General features: G+C 42.9%; 1 protein-coding gene across 2 annotated transcripts in view; it reads left to right on the plus strand.

Annotated features, from left to right (window-relative positions):
- Positions 1-19,756, plus strand: part of LOC146797038 (myosin-4-like) — a 58,735-nt gene that overhangs the window by 27,188 nt on the left and 11,791 nt on the right. For both annotated transcript variants that reach the window (XM_085629644.1, XM_085629643.1), the window contains 25 exons: positions 1,343-1,492; positions 1,590-1,760; positions 1,847-2,153; positions 2,267-2,343; positions 2,505-2,592; positions 2,698-2,815; positions 3,140-3,263; positions 3,348-3,484; positions 3,576-3,831; positions 3,923-4,165; positions 4,256-4,432; positions 4,640-4,785; positions 6,681-6,771; positions 6,879-7,268; positions 7,351-7,477; positions 7,814-7,932; positions 11,481-11,677; positions 11,768-11,951; positions 12,037-12,202; positions 17,063-17,187; positions 17,291-17,599; positions 17,690-17,893; positions 18,605-18,730; positions 18,980-19,150; positions 19,242-19,346. In XM_085629644.1, the coding sequence (XP_085485770.1) occupies positions 1,343-1,492; positions 1,590-1,760; positions 1,847-2,153; positions 2,267-2,343; positions 2,505-2,592; positions 2,698-2,815; positions 3,140-3,263; positions 3,348-3,484; positions 3,576-3,831; positions 3,923-4,165; positions 4,256-4,432; positions 4,640-4,785; positions 6,681-6,771; positions 6,879-7,268; positions 7,351-7,477; positions 7,814-7,932; positions 11,481-11,677; positions 11,768-11,951; positions 12,037-12,202; positions 17,063-17,187; positions 17,291-17,599; positions 17,690-17,893; positions 18,605-18,730; positions 18,980-19,150; positions 19,242-19,346 (4,308 nt within the window). The remainder of the gene's footprint in view (positions 1-1,342; positions 1,493-1,589; positions 1,761-1,846; positions 2,154-2,266; positions 2,344-2,504; positions 2,593-2,697; positions 2,816-3,139; positions 3,264-3,347; positions 3,485-3,575; positions 3,832-3,922; positions 4,166-4,255; positions 4,433-4,639; positions 4,786-6,680; positions 6,772-6,878; positions 7,269-7,350; positions 7,478-7,813; positions 7,933-11,480; positions 11,678-11,767; positions 11,952-12,036; positions 12,203-17,062; positions 17,188-17,290; positions 17,600-17,689; positions 17,894-18,604; positions 18,731-18,979; positions 19,151-19,241; positions 19,347-19,756) is intronic.

Genomic DNA, 19,756 nt, shown 5'->3' on the forward strand with positions numbered 1-19,756 from the left:
CTCTTCTCATCCACGAGCCGCAGGGCATTAAGCATTAGGTCGATGTCATCCCCTTCAGCCTAAATGTCCAACAGTGCACTTTCTTAAAGGGTCTCGCAGACTCTACTGGTGTCCACAGGGCAAGCGCAGCCTCACGCGACCACTCCCAGCCACATCCTCGCATGGCCCCAGTGCCATATCTGTCCTCACCGGCCCAGTCCCCATCTATGCCCCGGGGGAGTCGTAACTTTAGAGTGTTTTTTGTCTCTTCCACTCCACTGTGCGCACACCAGTTAGGCTCACTCCGTTGGAGGGCTCCGCCTGCCCCCTCCCGCCTTCCACGGACTCTGCTCAGGGTCAAGTGTTCAGCACCACACGTTCTGGTGGGGAGAGGGATGCGGGCCATCTGCACCTTATTCTATTGCGGGAAAGGGGCTTCTCTGGCGTCTCTCACTACGGGTATCATTGTCTGGTGTACCGATCTCACCGTCCTCGCCACCATGTTGAGGGTGCCTATCAGGCCTCTAGTTTGGTGGGTCACCTGTTCCATAATGGGCTCCTCTTTCAGCCTGCTCTGTTGTGGACCTTGGAAATTGATCATGTTTTCTGAATTTGGACAGTATGAAGATCACAGGATTATAGTAGGATTACGAACCGGCCGGCAGAGCTGGTAAGAATAGCTGCTAATTGGCCATTTCGCTGATCACGCCGTCACTTCTATGCATTTTCTAATCCACACACTGGAGACAGGAATAAAGTCCAATACAAATTACCTGAATAGACAGGATATTTTACCTATTTACTTCACATTAAGAGTACTTGTTGTATAGTTATTGTCTTGGGAAGGTGTATAGTGACTATCTTTTGGAAGACACCCTGTCTTTTTTCTTGCCTTACTGATTTTGAAACCGGAATTAGGACCATAAAATTCATAATGTTTAATACTCCAGCCTGAGAATGAAGAAGAAAAGCATTAATCCCTAAAACCACCCTCTACATGCAGATCTTCTTGCATAGATTGCAGCTGAACTCCCAGAGACAAAAAGAGTCTGTATTATGTATAAACCTGACAGGTATTATCTTACAATGTGCCATATAAGAAAACAAAAAGTAAAAACTGAAACTACTTAGCTCATTCTGCACCTGGTATTTTCTAGCAATAGGTGTGGAGGACGTTCTCATGAAAACAGTGATATAGCTTTAGGAGCTCACACCACAGCCTCTCCGCAAACAATCTCCTTAACTTTTCCTTCTTTGTATATGACTAACAAAAATATTTGGATCTTTTAAACATGCAGAAAATAAACAATGTACGGCTAACTACACTGCTTGAAGCTGACCAATGTAATCTTTTCCCCAAAAGGTCTATAATTCCATTGGTGCGCTCTCCAAGTCTATTTATGAAAAGCTCTTCTTATGGATGGTGATCCGCATCAACCAACAGCTGGACACCAAGCAAGCCAGGCAATACTACATCGGTGTCTTGGATATTGCAGGGTTCGAGATTTTTGATGTAAGTTTCAGATCTTTTGGTGAGTGATGTTTTAAACCATGCTGACACTCTGATCATAATAAATCTCTAATCACAGAACATCTGTGTTATGTTTTAGTTCAACACCTTAGAACAGCTGTGTATCAACTTCACCAATGAAAAACTGCAACAGTTCTTCAACCACCACATGTTTGTCTTGGAACAAGAGGAATACAAGAAGGAAGGCATTGACTGGGAATTCATTGACTTCGGCATGGATCTGGCTGCCTGCATTGAGCTTATTGAAAAGGTGGGTGTCTATGTGAACAACTTGTGGATTTCTATATGTAGTTAACAAATACACTGAAGACTCATAGAAATCTTTATGCTTCTCAGCCCATGGGCATTTTCTCCATCCTTGAAGAGGAGTGCATGTTCCCCAAGTCTACAGACACATCCTTCAAGAACAAGCTCTATGACCAACATCTGGGCAAGTGCAAGAACTTTGAGAAACCTAAGCCAGGCAAAGGAAAGGCTGAAGCTCACTTCTCCCTGGTGCATTATGCTGGTACTGTGGATTACAACATCACCGGCTGGCTGGAGAAGAACAAGGATCCATTGAATGACTCTGTCATTCAACTGTATCAGAAGTCCTCCCTTAAAGTATTGGCCATGCTTTACACAGCAACTGCTGCAGAGGCTGGTAAATATTTTGTAGTAACACATGTAAAATGACATAAAGAGAAATATGCTAAGTGGGCACTCTTGAGCAAGTGCCCGATGAATGGATTTTTTTTTGCTATGTTCAAATTATAGAAGCAGCTGCTGCTGGTGGAAAGAGTGGAAAGAAGAAGAAGGGTGGATCTTTCCAGACGGTGTCCGCTTTGTTCAGAGTGAGTAGTATACATAAACTTATATTTCTGCTGTACAAATAGCCTTTTGGTATACAGTACAGGTCAATAGGTCTTCAGAGTTAATTGTTGCATCAAATTCGTGAGGCATTGACTAAAATATTAGCAATATTTTAAATACACGTATATCACTACTACTACAGGAAAATCTTGGCAAGCTGATGACTAACCTGAGGAGCACTCATCCCCACTTTGTACGTTGCCTGATTCCTAATGAGACAAAGACTCCAGGTAGAGTGTCTCTTTAATGACTACCCATTCATACAGTATTTGAGCATCACTGTGTTGCTTGTGAGCATTAAGTGAACTGATATGAGCTCTATTCTCTGCCTTTAGGTGTAATGGACAATCATCTGCTGATCCATCAGTTGAGATGTAATGGTGTCTTAGAAGGCATCAGAATTTGCAGAAAGGGATTCCCAAGCAGGATCCTCTATGGTGATTTTAAGCAAAGGTAAAAAGACTGCACGAAACAGTTAAATACATCTTAAACCATAACTAAACAATTGCACAGTGCATAGTTACATTACAAGAATAGAAATGTATATGATACCTGTTTAGTTAAGAGCTGGCATAATTGTTTTTATGACTCATGGAAAAACTAAGATATGCACTAATGAAGTGAGAGAAAGCAAACTTATACACAGGACTTCTTTCTCATAAATATGTAATATAATATTTGTATGAGCTTTCCATTTATCAAATTCACATTTTAAATAAATTTAAATAAACCTAGTGCTATTACCACAAAAGTAAGAGTGTACATAATTTATTTAAGGTACAAAGTGCTCAATGCAAGTGCAATTCCAGAGGGCGCATTTATTGACAGCAAGAAGGCTTGTGAAAAACTGTTGGGTTCCATAGATATTGACCACACTCAGTACAAACTTGGACACACAAAGGTAGGGAATTACGTAATCACTTCATAAAATGGCAGCTGATCATATTGCAAGAAGGACTTTTCTCATTCACTTCTTTCATTAAAGGTGTTCTTCAAAGCTGGTCTCCTGGGTGGTCTAGAAGAAATGAGAGATGAAAAGCTGGCAGAGCTCATCACACGCACACAGGCGGCCTGCAGGGGATTCCTCATGAGAGTAGAATTCAGGAAGATGATGGAAAGAAGGTTTTTACTAGAACTGATTCTTCAGTGAAACTTATATTACTAATCTATAATGGGTCTTTTTTAATTTCTTCTTTGTTTCAACCCCAAACAGAGAATCTGTAATGACCATCCAGTACAATGTCAGGTCATTCATGAATGTCAAAACATGGCCATGGATGAAGCTTTACTTTAAGATAAAGCCACTTCTGCAGAGTGCGGAAACAGAAAAGGAAATGGCGAACATGAAAGAAGAGTTTGAAAAGACAAAAGAAGCTCTGATAAAATCTGAAGCAAGGAAGAAGGAACTGGAGGAGAAAATGGTTTCCCTTATGCAGGAGAAAAATGATCTTGCATTACAGGTTCAGTCGGTAGGTGAAATTTCATACATTTCAAGGATGACTGAGTAAGTTTTTATAAACAAAAATTAATTAAACTTACTTTATTGTAATATTAAATTAGGAAAGTGAAAACATTGCAGACGCAGAAGAAAGATGTGAAGGTCTCATTAAAAATAAAATCCAATTGGAAGGTAAAGTGAAAGAGCTGACAGAAAGACTTGAAGACGAAGAGGAAAGTAATGCTGAGCTGACAGCCAAGAAGAGGAAACTGGAGGACGAATGCTCTGAGCTGAAGAAAGACATCGATGACCTTGAGCTTACTCTTGCCAAAGTAGAGAAGGAAAAGCATGCCACGGAGAATAAGGTAATGTGATAAAGTTCGATTTAAATCTAAACATCAACATAGTAAATTGAAGAATAATTAAAATAACAGCTACTCATCTGTGTGATTTAGGTGAAAAACCTCACAGAGGAAATGGCGGTACTTGATGAAAACATTGCAAAGGTTTCCAAGGAGAAGAAAGCACTCCAGGAGGCCCATCAGCAGACCCTGGATGACCTACAGGCAGAGGAAGACAAAGTCAGCACTCTCACAAAAGCCAAAACTAAGCTGGAACAGCAAGTAGATGATGTAAGTGCCCATGAAAAGAGAAATAATAGAGAAAACCTCAACACATTTCTTGTTATAATGCTGAACCAGTACATGGAATTTACCAATAATAGGTGTAGCTCTTTCAAAACTCTCCAGTTAAGTAGTCATTTTGTTCAGTAATTAGTATTAAAGAAAGAACATCTTTTTGAATAGCATCAATTAACCAACATGTTTATCAATACACAGCTTGAAGGCTCCTTGGAACAAGAGAAGAAACTTCGCATGGACCTAGAGAGGGCCAAGAGGAAGCTTGAGGGTGACCTAAAGCTGTCCCAGGAAACGACAATGGATCTTGAGAATGCTAAGCAGCAAAGCGATGAAAAACTGAAGAAGTTAGTGTCAACAGAGAAAACCTAATTCCTAAAACCATGTTTTTGTTTCAGTTTCAATGATGAATATTTGTAGCTTTTTTATAAATTGTTTTATTAAAAAACTATTTGTTGTTACTGGCAACTTTCAAAACAAATGTATATATTTAGAAGACATCAATTTCGAGAGTACTTCATTAATGAAAAGTATACATATTGATTACATTACATTTCTAGTGTGTCTTTGAATGTGTCTGTTTCCAACACAACAAAGTCCGGACTCCTGGAGGCAGAGGTCTGCCACGGACAAAAGGAGAGAACTCACGGAGATGAATGACAGGTTAAACAGGGCACAATAGACAGGGCAAAACAACAAACACCAGAAGGGGAAGCACACTCCAGGGAAGAGAGAGGATAGTACAAGAGAAAGAAAGACACCAGAAGAGGAGTCCACGGAGCTCAGCTGACAAATAATCGTAGTCAAAAACAGCATGCTCCATGCACAAAGAAGGGTAGCACCAGGACCAGTAGAGACACGACAGAGTCTCGCTAACCTTGTGTGTCTCACACCTGGAAGAACAGTCTCACTCGATGGGTGTGATTATCACATCTCGAAGATGAAGAAAATTTCATTTGTTGGTGTGTGAGTCCCACCCCTTTGAGAACAGTCTCAATTAATTGAATAGTCCTCTTGTGGCTAAGAACGTGGTTTAAATTAATGTTTTATAAATATATATATTTGTTTTGGAAATGTTCAAGATGCCAGAAGAACAGATACTGACCGCTGGAAATGTACAAGGGATTACACTCCAAAAAATGAGTTTCGCTGTAGTAAGTTAGATTGCAATCCAATATATGCACCTTGGAATGCCATCTACTTCATTGGGCCTGATTTTCATTTCTTCGACAGATGATGGCTGTAGTTAGAATGTAAAAAAAAAAAGTAAAGGACAATCTTTGTGGCGGCTGCAGAAAAAAAGACGACAGCAGGCGCTGGGTAGGGGGAACACAATAAAATCAATCTGTGGCCACCGAAACATCATGCTGGCTATATTATGTAGGAAGGTTCAGAGATAGTTTAAGAAGAGGATTTTGGGTGGGGGGAAAGAGATGAGGATAGGCAGATAAGCAGAGGTGCTGGGAAAAATACAACATGCTACCACTGACACAATGCACTTATTCATATTGTTCGTAACCTTTGATGGGCCCGGAAACATGAGTTACCAGGACCATTGGGATTACGAGTAACATGGTAATCCCAATAGCACTGACATTTCCCCCTAAGGACATCAGCTGGTCAAAGCAGCTGGAATTCCTTGGCAAAAATACTGTAAGGAGTGAAGAATAAACAGGGGAATAGGTGTGTTAAATCAAATTCAACTGGGTTTGCACATTTCTACGTGGATCATCAGGGTCCAGCCTGTAATGGGGTAACATTAAGGTTTGTAACTGTAGCTACTGGACCTGGAATTTCCAGCGTCATTACCAGTCTGTATGTAATGATGGCTAACCTGGCACAAAGTAAGAAAGGGGAGCGGCAGATCAGAAGGAGGAGAGAGCTATAGACTACAGCAGGGTGAAAAGATAGGGCTTAAAGTCTGCATGGTGAGAAAGAATTTAGTGAAGGCACCAAAGTAGGCAAGTCACTAGCTGCCAGGCTGCCACAGACCACAGGAAGTGGGGGCAAAGCAGAAGCAGGGTTAGTGGGTGATTGTTGAAGCAAGCATCAATTCAATGTATATGCATTGAAGTTATATAGTGTTTTAGTGTATTATTATTCTTTTCTTATTTTGTATTTTATTTTGTGTTAACAAAGTAAATTTTGTTATGTTTAAACCAATAGACCTAAAGCTCTACTGTCAAAATCCTACGGTTATATAAATTACTTGAAAATAACACCACATTTTCCACAAAAACAGGAAAGACTTTGAAATAAATCAATTTCAGAGCAAGATTGAAGATGAACAATCTCTGGGAGCCCAGCTGCAGAAAAAAATCAAAGAGCTTCAGGTACTTACATTTAATATATGTACTTCATTAAGTGAACTAGCATGGCTGAAATGCATACTGTTATCATTAGATTGCCATTTATAGGATTTCATATTTTAATATTTGAGGCTCGTATTGAAGAACTAGAGGAGGAAATTGAAGCAGAGCGTGCAGCTCGGGCAAAGGTTGAGAAACAAAGGGCTGATCTCTCCAGGGAACTTGAAGAAATCAGTGAGAGACTGGAAGAAGCTGGTGGAGCCACTTCAGCCCAGATTGAAATGAACAAGAAGCGTGAAGCAGAATTCCAGAAAATGAGGCGAGATCTGGAAGAGTCAACTCTTCAGCATGAAGCTACTGCTGCTGCCCTTCGCAAGAAGCATGCTGACAGCGTTGCAGAACTTGGGGAACAGATCGACAATCTGCAGAGGGTCAAACAGAAGTTGGAGAAAGAAAAGAGTGAATACAAGATGGAAATCGATGACCTTGCCAGCAACATGGAGAATGTTTCCAAGTCTAAGGTGAGACATTAAAATGCAATCTTCTGATAATGAAGTTTTACTCAGTTATGGATTATAATGCCAATGCAATCTGTTTTTAAAGGCCAACCTTGAGAAGGTTAGTCGCCTTTTGGAAGACCAACTCAGTGAGGTTAAAGCTAAAGATGACGAGCATCAGCGTCTCATTAATGACCTCACCACTCAGAAGGCACGCTTCCAGACGGAAAATGGTACGAATTTTTACACAAATGTTTGTTGATTTACAGCACATATCCTTAAAGTTATAGAGTAATACATACGAGAATCATACAGGAATATTTAGCAATATGGATCCCCTGTTTCACCATGTATGACTGATAGCTTTCTTCTCAAAGCACCTCACAATTATCTTTAATGTAATGCATTCCTTACGACAGTGAGTTATACAAAGTTTCACGCTCCTGGTGTGATAATCACTGCATATGCACAACCTCAGGGAAGGAACCCCAAGAAGAAACAAAAAAATTTCAGGAAAGCATTAAAAATTCACATTAAAGGTACTTACATGACTTGCTTGTTTGTTAAAGGTGAACTCTCTCGCCAGCTGGATGAAAAGGAATCGTTGATCTCCCAACTCTCTAGAGGCAAACAAGCCTTCACTCAGCAGACAGAAGAGCTGAAGAGACAGCTGGAAGAGGAAACAAAGGTACCTTATTTTCGACTTTTAAAACTCTGCCCCAAGCAAATGTCTTCACAGAATATTGAAGGCCACATTTGGCTGACAGAAACAGCAATTGCAATGAATAAGATGCATTTTATGGAAATAGTAGCATAAGGGGAACTTAGACACAATATTAATGGAGCTCCAGAACATGCATACGTCCCTTTCAAAGCACCACCGCCTTTTCATCCGCGTCAGTTCAGGTAATGGAATGCAAACTACGTTTTCACGCAGTTAAGGAAGCCAACCCAAATAGAGTGGATGAGTTAGTGAGATTCTTGTATGACAGTGAAGTGGCTTCACTGGGCGCTCAGTTCAGATAGAAGGAATAAAAAATTAGTCAACAACTGAGAAAGCCTGAGAGAAAGATCTCGGACATCACTGGCCAAAGTCTTTCAAACTGTTTACCTGGAAACACAAGACGGCTAGTGCTTGATGACAGATCAGGTCCAGAGAGGTGGGGATAGGAGAACCTGTTAGGGATACAAACAGAACAAGAACCCATAGGTTATTGACATTGTTAGGAAATTATACTGTTCTGTAACAGTGTATATCAAAATGCATTAAGGCAGAAGCAGCGTGGGCGCATATCTTAGTTCTCTCAAATGAAAAACTGAGAGGAATCGAGCAGTATGATCGCCTCAAGCTAAAGGAAGCATGATAGTAATCTGTACATCAGGGATAAGCAAAGGATTACAAGTACGGTAGGGGCACATTAGAAAATCAATATAGGCCTAGTCGCTGCTGTCTGAGTCCAAATTTCCTTGAATCTTATCTTAAGCATGAGCCCAATGTAAAGACTTTGCTTTCAAACAGATAGAGGCCCATGATAAAAAGCATATCAAGTCATTAAAATTTGAGAAACATTTAAGTTTGTTTACACATACTTGTGTCACACCAGATCATCACATATCGAAATAGATTGCTCTATATGATTGCTCTTTGATACATGAACCACATGACTTTGGACAGAGGAGACATAGCAGCCCTCATCTTCCTGGACTTCTCTGCAGCATTTGACCCGGTCTTCCACCCCACCGCACCTCATCCTCAACCAACACCCATACGACATTAGGATCCAAGGACACACACTTCAACGGATCTGCTCTTTCCCCACTAGAAGGACCCAGTCAGTCAGCCTGGCATTATACACCTTGAAAGCCTGTGACCTCATCTGCGTAGTTCTGCAAGGATTCTCCCTGAGCCCGACCCTCTTCAACGCATACATGATCACTCTAGCCAGCTTCGTCCATTCTCACAACATCAACATCCTCTCCTACGCTAAGCACACAAAACGTATTCTCTCTCTCTCACTGAGAAGATGCCCATACCCTGATCAAATTCAATGCCTGCATGACTGAAATCACCCACTGGATGAAGACCAACTATCTAAAGCTAAACTCACCAGAAGACTGCAGACTAATCAGAACTCAGCAGCCAGAATCACTCTAAACCTTCCACACCATCAGGCACATGCATCAATGTAAAAACCGGTCGCAAACGGGCAGATTCTCAGAATCAGCCCCTTTGCGACCGGTATTTTTGCATTTGGGATGCATCATCCCAAATGCAAAAATCGCAATTTAAGGAATCTCTAAATTGCGATTCCTTAAATTGCGATTGCATTTAAGGAATCCCAAATTGAGATTCCTTAAATGCAATGCATCAAAGTGAAGAAATTTGCGATTTCGCTAATAGGGGGAGCAAATTACCATGAAGTTGAACTTCATGGTAATTTGCAAAAACTTTGAAAAATACACTTTTGTGCATTTTTCAAAGTTTCATGCTACGCACACACATTTTTTTTTTTTAACACGCACTTTATTGAGTTTTTGTACAGACACCCACAAATCTGCACACAATATTTATCAGCAGAATCCCTGAGGTATAATCAACAGCCCCCCGCCAGTTATACAGTACATAGTACGAATATACATACATCTGTCCAGAGCCATGCGTCGAATAAACCAAAAACCTCCCTAACTAAAACCTACCCCTAACCACCATGAAAAGTATAGATTCCCTCCCCCTCCCTCAGTCCCCACCAGCAACGCAGGTATCCGTCTCTGTTCTTATGTATCCTACATGCCAAGGAAAAACTATGTGTTAAGCTGTGCGATGATCCCATCTTGTTCCGGGGCTATCTCCCCATCCATGGCCTGCCCTTCTCTATCGTCATGTGGCTCATAATCTCGTAGTGCCTGCACTAGCATCTCCCATGCAGCCGCCGCCTCTAGCGCCTTATCATCATTACGCCTGCGCGACAACTGATAACGCAGTGCACCCTCACTGGTGGCCCATTTGAGAAATTCACCTTTCCATCTTTTACTGGTGGGGCTCACTGTTGCTTTCCAACGTTTCGTGATTTCCCGTTTTGCCAGTATAAGTCCCATATCTATGAACTTACTCGTAATCTTATTCTTGGGCGTGTGGGGGAACCAGTGCAGTATACTAATGGCCATATCAAACACCAGCCGCCGCTCTGTCACCTCATTCAGGGTATCCCCCACCTCCTTCCAGTAAAGACCCATCGCTGGGCATGACCACAGCATATGCTCCAGCCCCACCCCCACTCTCGTACATCTGGGACATGCCAATGTTGCGCACACACATGCCCTTAGAGCATGTGTGTGTGCAACATATGTGCACAGATCAATTTCAGGGGTGCAATAGGGTGTCATTTTGACACCCATGCACCCTTGAAATTGCATGAGCAATTTGCGAGTATCTACTGGTACTCGCAAATTGCTCATGCAATCTCCAATTCATTCCTATGGACCTGGAGGCCCATAGGAATGAATGGGACGGCATTCCTTAATTGCGACGCGCAATTTGCGAGTCGCAATTAAGGAATTTGTAGGAATCGCTATTTTTATAGCGATTCCTACATGCACAGGCTTTTGCAATTCCTTAATTGCGATTCGTTAAAAATCGCAATTAAGGAATCGCAAAAGTCTTTGTTGATGCATGTGCCAGCATATTCATATCACACCACACCCGGAGGGACTCCTCTGGCTTCCCATTCACAAACTAGCACAATTTAAACTCCTCACTCTCACTTCCAAGGCCTTACATAACACTGGCCTTGCATACCTCAACAAACGCATTTGCTTTCACAAACCTTCCAGACTCCTCCCCTCGTCCGGTCCCATACCTGAACACATCCCACACATAGAGAAGCCAGATCCAGTAGTCAAGCCTTCTCTTACATTGATCCTAGAGCGTGGGACAACATGCCACTACACATAAGAGCCTTCTTCACACATTTTGAAATCAACAGGAAGCTGAAGGCTGGCTTTTCGAATAGTCCCCTCTAGGCATTAGGTTTGGTTAGACTCACGCCTGCTCAGCGCCAGCATACCCACCCGGGTGATAGTGCGCTCTACAATTCTACATAACGTAACAACATAATTCACACTTATTGTTGAACAAATGTCATTCAAAAAACACAGCACTTCTACTCTTTCAAACAGACATGCTGTGTCATACAGTATTAATACTGTGAAGGTGTATTTACATTTTGATCCACACAGGCAAAGAACGCCTTGGCACACGCTTTGCAATCTGCTCGGCATGATTGTGATTTGCTCCGTGAGCAATATGAAGAAGAACAAGAAGCTAAAGCTGAGCTCCAGCGTGCTCTGTCCAAAGCCAATGGGGAAGTTGCCCAGTGGAGGACCAAGTATGAAACTGATGCCATTCAGCGGACAGAGGAACTGGAAGAGGCCAAGTATGCTGAGTTGAATAAGCCAATATATTTTGATGTGTTATAGCTGAGCTATTTTCACTGTATAATAATCTGGTTCTTCCAAATATCTAGGAAAAAGCTGGCTCAGAGACTTCAGGAAGCTGAGGAACAGGTTGAGGCAGTGAACTCCAAGTGTGCATCTCTGGAAAAGACCAAGCAGAGACTACAATCTGAAGTAGAGGACTTCATGGTCGATGTTGAGAGAGCTAACAGTGCTGCTGCAGCTCTTGACAAGAAACAGAGGAACTTCGATAAGGTAACACCTGACACAAAGATTCATAGAAAGCATTTCAACTACTTTGTGCAGGTTCACTAAGTACACTGCATACTTTTTTTCACAGGTCCTTGCAGACTGGAAACAAAAGTATGAGGAAGGCCAAGCTGAATTAGAAGCCACTCTGAAGGATACCCGCTCCTTGAGTACTGAACTGTTCAAGATGAAGAATGCGTATGAGGAGTCTCTGGATCACCTTGAAACCTTGAAACGTGAAAATAAGAACCTGCAACGTAAGCTTCTCAGTATATGTTAATAACGCTCAGGTCACTCAACATACAAAGAAATGATAGCTGTTAACAATTTCATAGCTGTTAACAATTTCACCAATCTTAATACTCACAAAAATTTAGTTAACATAATGGCCAACCATATTTGTGATTTATAGGTGATTAAGCCGTCTATGTTAAAATACTTAGTGCCTGATTACAATGTTGGTCGGAAAGGCTCCAACAGCTGGCCGGAGGCTTTCCGACCGACATTGTAGGTTGAAACTCCAACCACCGCATTAGAACGACGGCGGTCGGAATCTAAACCGGTTGCGGAATCCGACTCGGTTCCGAAGGGCTCAAGAATGGCCTATAATCCCTTAAGGAAGGTGTTTCCACTGTCGGGATTATGAACTTTGTTTCTGACACCATTTCCATGTCAGCCTTTCCAACATGGAAAGGCTGTCGGAAAGCGATTTTGGGGGCCCCAAGCAGGGCCCCCTACTCCCAGGGGTCACCTATGGTCCACTCTTGAGAATCCCTGCACTGTGTGGCAGGCACCATGAGGTGCCTGCCACACGTTGCAGGGATTTTCATGAACTCATTTCTTAATGGGAGCTTGTGCTGCAGGTTTCCACCTGACGCACAAGCTCCCATAGAGAAATGGGAGTTTGCGACCGCACCATGCGCTGCCACATCATAATCAGGCGTGCGGATGCACCGACCTATGGTCGGGTGGTTCCCACACTGAAACGGTGTTGGTCGGAGACAACTCCGACCGACATCGAAATCAGACCCAAAGTCTTTTTTAGTTTTTAATATTATTTTTCATTTGTGCAATAGCAACATCTGAACTATATATGTATCACATTCAAGTTTCTTTTAATCATCAATAATGCAATCTTTGAATTAACTATTCTAGAATTGGGATAGAAACTGCCCAACATTTTTTATTCTTCTGAGTTAGCATTGAAGGATGCTTCTAAGTCAGACTGGTTGCCATTGTAATAAACCCTCTCTACCAAATTGCAGAGACTTTTCTGAAAAATGTTGTAGACCATTTAAATGATGTGTCCATGGTTGAATGAAGCAAACTCAGTAGGGCTATGATTTGAACAGAGTTAACATCTCAGACAGAATAAGAGGCTAGTGACCCTGGGGTTTGTGCACAGCTTACATACAGTATTTTTTGAGGCATAAATGAATCAAAAGAATATGTTTGTGATCAACTAAATAGTGGAAGGTTAACTAGATAGAGTCTAAAATAAGCCTGGAAAAGGCCATTGGGTTTCTGGCGCCGAAGTTGCGCCTAAGTTAAGCCCGTCTGCGCCCGTCCGCGACGGGCCGGGACTAGGGACTATACACTCTGCCCCTGCTGTGGCTTATTCGGCTGCCCAGCTCACAGCACTGTCATCTTCTCTCGCCCCGCCTCTCCCCCTCTTGCAGCTCCTCGACTCACATGGTATCCTCTTTTCTCCCCCTTCCTACCCGGTACCTATCACTCCTTGCCCTATTCCTCGCCCGTTCACCCCTATCCCTGCTCCCACCACTGCTTCTGTCCATCTTCTCAATACCCGCTCTGCGGTCAAGCATCAGACGGCCCTTTTAAACCTTTTGACCACAGACTCCCCTGACATTCTTTGCCTGACCGAAACATGGTTTTCCTCTGACTCTCTCCCTGACCTTCTGGCCATCCTCCCCGACTCTCATTATGCCCTTCGAGCTGATCGCCCGGGAGGCAAAGCCGGGGGAGGAGTGGCGATGCTCATCCGCTCCTCTCTTAAATTTCAACTTCTTACTTATCCTCCTATACCCAATGTGGATTACCTGGTGGCCCGCTCACTCAATCTTTTGGTGCCTATCACAGTTGTTCTCGTGTATCGCCCCCCCCAATCTATGCCTTCTTTTGTTTCTTCCCTCCAGGACCTTTTGGCCAACTTGGTGGTCAACAACTCCTCGGTCCTCTTGCTCGGCGATTTTAACTTCTGGCCGGGTGATATTAGGGAAGACTCTTCCTCTAAAGATTTTTCTGCCACCCTTCACTGTCTGAACTTCACACCCTACGTCACAGCTCCCACTCATGTTCAGGGCCACACTTTAGACCAAATTTGGTCTACTTGTTCTAATATTTCCTCTCTCTTTATTTCCCCCTGTGTCTGGTCGGATCATTTTAATATCTCGTTTTCCATTTCTCTGGGCATGGCCGTTAAGCCCTCCCTTCCTAAAAATCTCTTAGCCCGAAATTGGAACTCGATTGACCTCGACGCCCTCACGCTCACTCTGGCTTCTTCTGCCCCGGCTCTTAACGACCTTCCTTCCCCTTGACTCCCAAGCTGAGACCGTTGGCACTTGGCTCGCTTCTTCTTGCGACCTAGTCGCCCCGCTCAGAAAGGTCAAAAAGGTTCGTCCCCATGACGCTCACAAGTGGTTCTCTCCCGAGCTTAAAGTGCTCAAACTCGATCTTAGGCGATCGGAACGCCTTTGGAGACGCAACTACAGTCCATCTCGGCGCGTCAAATACAAATCTCTTCTCACGGAATACAAAAAAGCGATCACTGCAGCCAAAACCGCTTACTTTACTGAGAAAGTGGCTTTGGCTGCCAATAAGCCTCGGGAAATATTTTCCCTGGTTCACGCTCTAGCCACTTCTGATCGCTCCACCCCCGGTCCCGTTCCCTCACAAACCCTCTGCTCCTCACTCAATGATTTTTTCATTGACAAAATCTTGAAGATAAAAGCCCACATTCCCCCTGTGCCCCAACCTTGTCTTGTCTTCCCCCCCCCTCCTCCTCTCTCTTCTTTTGTCTCCTTTCCTCCCATTTCTTTTGAATTATTTTCTAAACTCCTGGCCAAAATCAGGTCAGGTTCTCCTGCCGATTGTGCGCCAGCTCGTATCCTCAAAATCTTATTCACCAGCTGCTCTGCTCCCCCTCTTGCTCTTCTCAATTCTTCTTTGGCTTTGGGTTCTGTCCCTTCCTCTTTTAAATCTGCTATTGTCCTTCCCATCTTTAAAAAAACTGGCCTGGATCCCTCTCTTCTTTCTAACTTTCGTCCCATTTCCCTTCGCCCATATCTTGGAAAAATTCTTGAAGCACATGTCACCTCTTGCCTCTCCTCCTATGTCGAGCAGAATGGCTTATTGGCATCTCACCAGGCCGGATTCCGCCCGGGTAATTCCACGGAGGTGGTAGTCCTCGCGGTTCTGGATGAGCTCAAAGCGAAAGCCGATCTCAATCTTCCTCAAGCCTTGGTCCTCCTCGACTTGTCCGCTGCATTTGACACGGTCGACCATTCCATCCTTCTCGACCGTGTCAGATCAGCTGGTATTCGGGGTGTGGCCTTTTCCTGGATAGCGTCTTTTCTTCGGGATAGGTCCCAGGCGGTCCATCTCTCTGGCTTTTCGGCCCCCTCCCGCCCGGTTACCTGTGGCGTTCCCCAGGGCTCCTCTCTTTCCCCTTTACTTTTCAATCTTTACATCCAACCCCTTATTACTTCCCTTCTTGAGCTGGGGGTCTCTGTATATAACTATGCCGATGACCTTCAGCTCATCTTTGATTTATCCTCTTCTTCTGACTCCCTTCCCAAATTGTGTTCTACTTTAGTTTTTATCTCTGAGTGGATGAGCGCCAACCATCTGAAACTCAATCCTGACAAGACGGAACTTGTCCTCACGGGTGGCCCCTCTAACCCTTGGTCCCCTGCACATTGGCCCCCCTCTTTTGGTCCCCCACCTTCACCTGTCCCCTCTGTCCGTACTCTTGGCATCAAAGTCAGCCATGACCTTTCGATGCATAGTCAGATCAGCTCCGTCGTTTCTTCTTGTTTTTTGTCCCTTCGTCTCATCCGGAAGATCTCTCGGTTCTTTTCCACTGACGCCCTCAAAACCATAGTATTGGCTCTTGTCATCTCCCCCATCGACTATGGAAATGGCCTGTATGTAGGCATTCCTGCTTTTCAATCTCGCCGACTTCAGGCCATTCAAAATCAAGCTGCTCGCCTTATTCTTTCCCTTCCTAAATTTTCTCACATCACTCCTGCACTCAAATCTCTTCACTGGCTTCCTGTACACTTTCGATCTTTTTTTAAATTGGCCTGTCTAGCCTTTCAGGCTCATTCCCGTTCTGCCCCTCTTTTCATCACTTCTCTCATTTCTTCTTATGCCCCCTGTCGCACCCTTCGCTCTTCTTCTTTGTCTCTCTTGCACATCCCTCGTTTTCGTAAATCCAGAACCGGGGGCACTCGCCTTTTGGTTCTGGCCCCTCAGCTCTGGAAAGTCTCCCCCTTTCTATTCGTTCTATTCCCATTTATTCCCATTTTCGTAAAGCTTTAAAAACCTTCCTCTTCTCTCAGGCTTTCTCTCCCTAACCCTTCGGTCTGATTTATGTGAGTCTTGATCAGGTTTTAGCGCCAGGAAGCCGCTTGGCCGCAGTGCGCTTTATCAAATATCTTTTTCATTTCATTATTTTTTGAGGCATAAATGAATCAAAAGAATATGTTTGTGATCAACTAAATAGTGGAAGGTTAACTAGATAGAGTCTAAAATAAGCCTGGAAAAGGCCATTGGGTTTCTGGAGTCCAATGGACAAGACTTAGAAGCCAAACTCAAAATATTTAGAGAAGCCTACTTATCAACACTACAGATGAGAAACGTCATACTATTTAAAATTTCCTAGAAATCAGTTGAATATCTCAAAGCAGACACAATTTAATTTCGGGTATACAAAGAAAAATTATTCATTAACAAATTGTTTGCAGGGGAATGTCAGCATAGCAATCTCTCCTAAAAATGTATCTCATTAAAGACCTCTTTAATATTGATTATTCAAAGGTTAATAGCGTCTTTGTTTAGAAATAAGCTACCTTTATATACCTATATCTTTCCAGAGGAGATCTCAGATCTTACTGAACAGATAGGAGAAACCGGAAAGTCTATTCATGAACTGGAAAAAGCAAAAAAACAGATTGAACAAGAAAAGAGTGACTTCCAAACAGCCCTGGAAGAAGCCGAAGTATGTAAAACAGACATGTTAATAACAATAAAACAATTCAATTGTTGTGATTCTAAGCAATGATTAAATGGTCTTCAAACTGTACATTTTTACGTTTTGAAAGGGATCATTGGAACATGAAGAAGCTAAGAGCCTGCGAATCCAACTTGAGCTGAACCAGGTGAAATCCGAGGTTGACAGGAAGATTGCAGAAAAAGATGAGGAGATTGAACAGCTGAAGAGGAACAACCAGAGAGCTGTAGATTCTCTGCAAAGCACACTTGATTCTGAGATCAGAAGCAGAAATGATGCCCTGAGGGTGAAGAAGAAAATGGAAGGAGATCTTAATGAAATAGAGATTCAGCTCAGCCATGCGAACCGCCAGGCTGCAGAAGCACAGAAGCAGCTCAGAAACATACAAGGTCAACTCAAGGTACTTTGATAGTAACAACAGCAGAAAAGTGGTGTTCTTCCTTTCATTTTGGCTAAAGATAGCTAAGTCATAACATGTTTTTTTTTATAGGATGCCCAATTACATCTTGATGATGCTACTAGGGGACAAGAAGACCTGAAGGAGCAGGTGGCTGTTATTGAACGTAGAAACAATCTGCAGCAGGCAGAAATTGAAGAGCTAAGAGCTGCTCTTGAACAGACAGAACGATCTCGTAAATCTGCTGAACACGAACTTCTTGATGCCAGCGAACGTTTGCAGCTCCTCCATTCTCAGGTAGAACCTTTTTATATATACATTTCATGATATATATAAACATCTTATTACGAACAATGGGGTCTTCAAGAAAAATATTTGTATAAAGGGTGCAAAGAGCCAGTGGAGGCTGGCAAGGATTGGGGGTGACAGGGCAGGAGGTGGGGGGAGATGATGGGGGAAAATCGGGTGTAAAAAAATAAAAAAGTACCTTCTTGCTGCATCTCTCCTCCGTAGTCCCTCACACTCGCCAGAACAGGAAGCACACCCAGGCTCCCCAGAGCCTATCATAACGCTGCAATGCAGCGTTGTGATTGGTCTGAGCACCGTGATTTGGAGCTCAGACAGGCAGTGAGAGCCTAGGCATGTTCTCCACCCAGGCTGCAGAACAACCTAGGTGGAGAACATGTAAATTGCTCATGAATGTTTGGCCGGCTCGAGACAAAGTGAGCTCAACACTCCACCTGCTCCTGTCGTCAGAGTAGCCCGCCCGCCCTGCTAAGCTACGCAGCAGGAACAAATAACATGATAATAACGTCAAATTATTTTCATGTTATTGTTCCTTTAAGTGGGACGACGTTCCTCCGCCTTAGCGGAGGAGCCGCCACTGCAAAGAGCACATTGCACATGTCATTTCTGTCAGGTATAGTGCGGTTTGCAAATAATGATGAACTTGGAGGTTTTCCACTTACTCACAGGTTAATGTTGAATGTATGTTTCTTTCTTTTTAAGAATACAAGTTTGATCAACACCAAAAAGAAGCTTGAGAGTGACAGCGCCCAGCTCCAGAGCGAAGTAGAGGAAGCTATCCAGGAAGCCAGGAATGCTGAAGAAAAAGCCAAGAAGGCCATTACCGATGTAGGTTCCTTATTGAAACTAAGGAATTAAGTAAAAAAATTTATGGAATTCTCAAAAAACAATATACGTGCAGAGTTGTGACTAGTTCTTGCACAAATATACAAACTGTAATTGTAAAAGTTCAGTCAAGTAAAACAGTCACTTACTATCATAGTACTTATATGGTATTTTATTAATATTTTTAGTTAATGTGATTCATTAGAATCTGTTTTGTTCTATAGTAAGTCACATTTTTATGCTTTCATGAAGGCTGCTTTGATGGCTGAAGAGCTGAAGAAGGAACAAGACACAAGCGCCCATCTTGAGAGGATGAAGAAGAACCTGGAGCAGACCGTGAAGGACCTGCAGCATCGCCTGGATGAGGCCGAGCAACTCGCCATGAAGGGAGGAAAGAAGCAGCTCCAGAAACTGGAGAGCAGAGTGAGTTATACATTGAAACTTCGAATTGGTTAGATAGTGGGGGGCTAATGACATAATATACATAATGTTATCTTATTCACACTATTCTCAGGTACATGAACTGGAGAATGAGTTGGAAGCTGAACAGAAACGTGGGGTAGAAGCCATTAAGGGTGTTCGCAAGTACGAGAGGAAAGTTAAGGAACTGACATTTCAGGTATTTGAATATTTACTATTTGAAGTATTTTCTAGTAATCATAAGTAATTAGCTATTCTCCATGAAGCCTAACTAGACTGCACCTTTTGTTCCCCTCGTTTACATATTAGCTTTTCTTTTAACTGCTCTGAGGGCAATGTTTTTGGAATGTAAAAAGTACTACCTTCTAAGTACTCCTGCTCCAAGTCCTCTATTTGCTTAAGGCGCCTTGGACTTCTACATCTGCTCATACCAGAAGACATGTCCGGTGTGACTAAGAAGCTATTATATTGTGCCATCTTTATAGGTCTTTGCTAACCTCATTGAAGGATTTGCAACATCCAAGTACATACATATCACCATAATAGCAACAGAAATCTAAACACTACAACTTCTGTAGATTTTATTGTACCTAATCGTTGTACATCCTC

Source organism: Triturus cristatus, chromosome 10 (assembly GCF_964204655.1).
Source record: "Triturus cristatus chromosome 10, aTriCri1.1, whole genome shotgun sequence".
In the NCBI taxonomy this organism is placed as follows: Eukaryota; Metazoa; Chordata; class Amphibia; order Caudata; family Salamandridae; genus Triturus; species Triturus cristatus.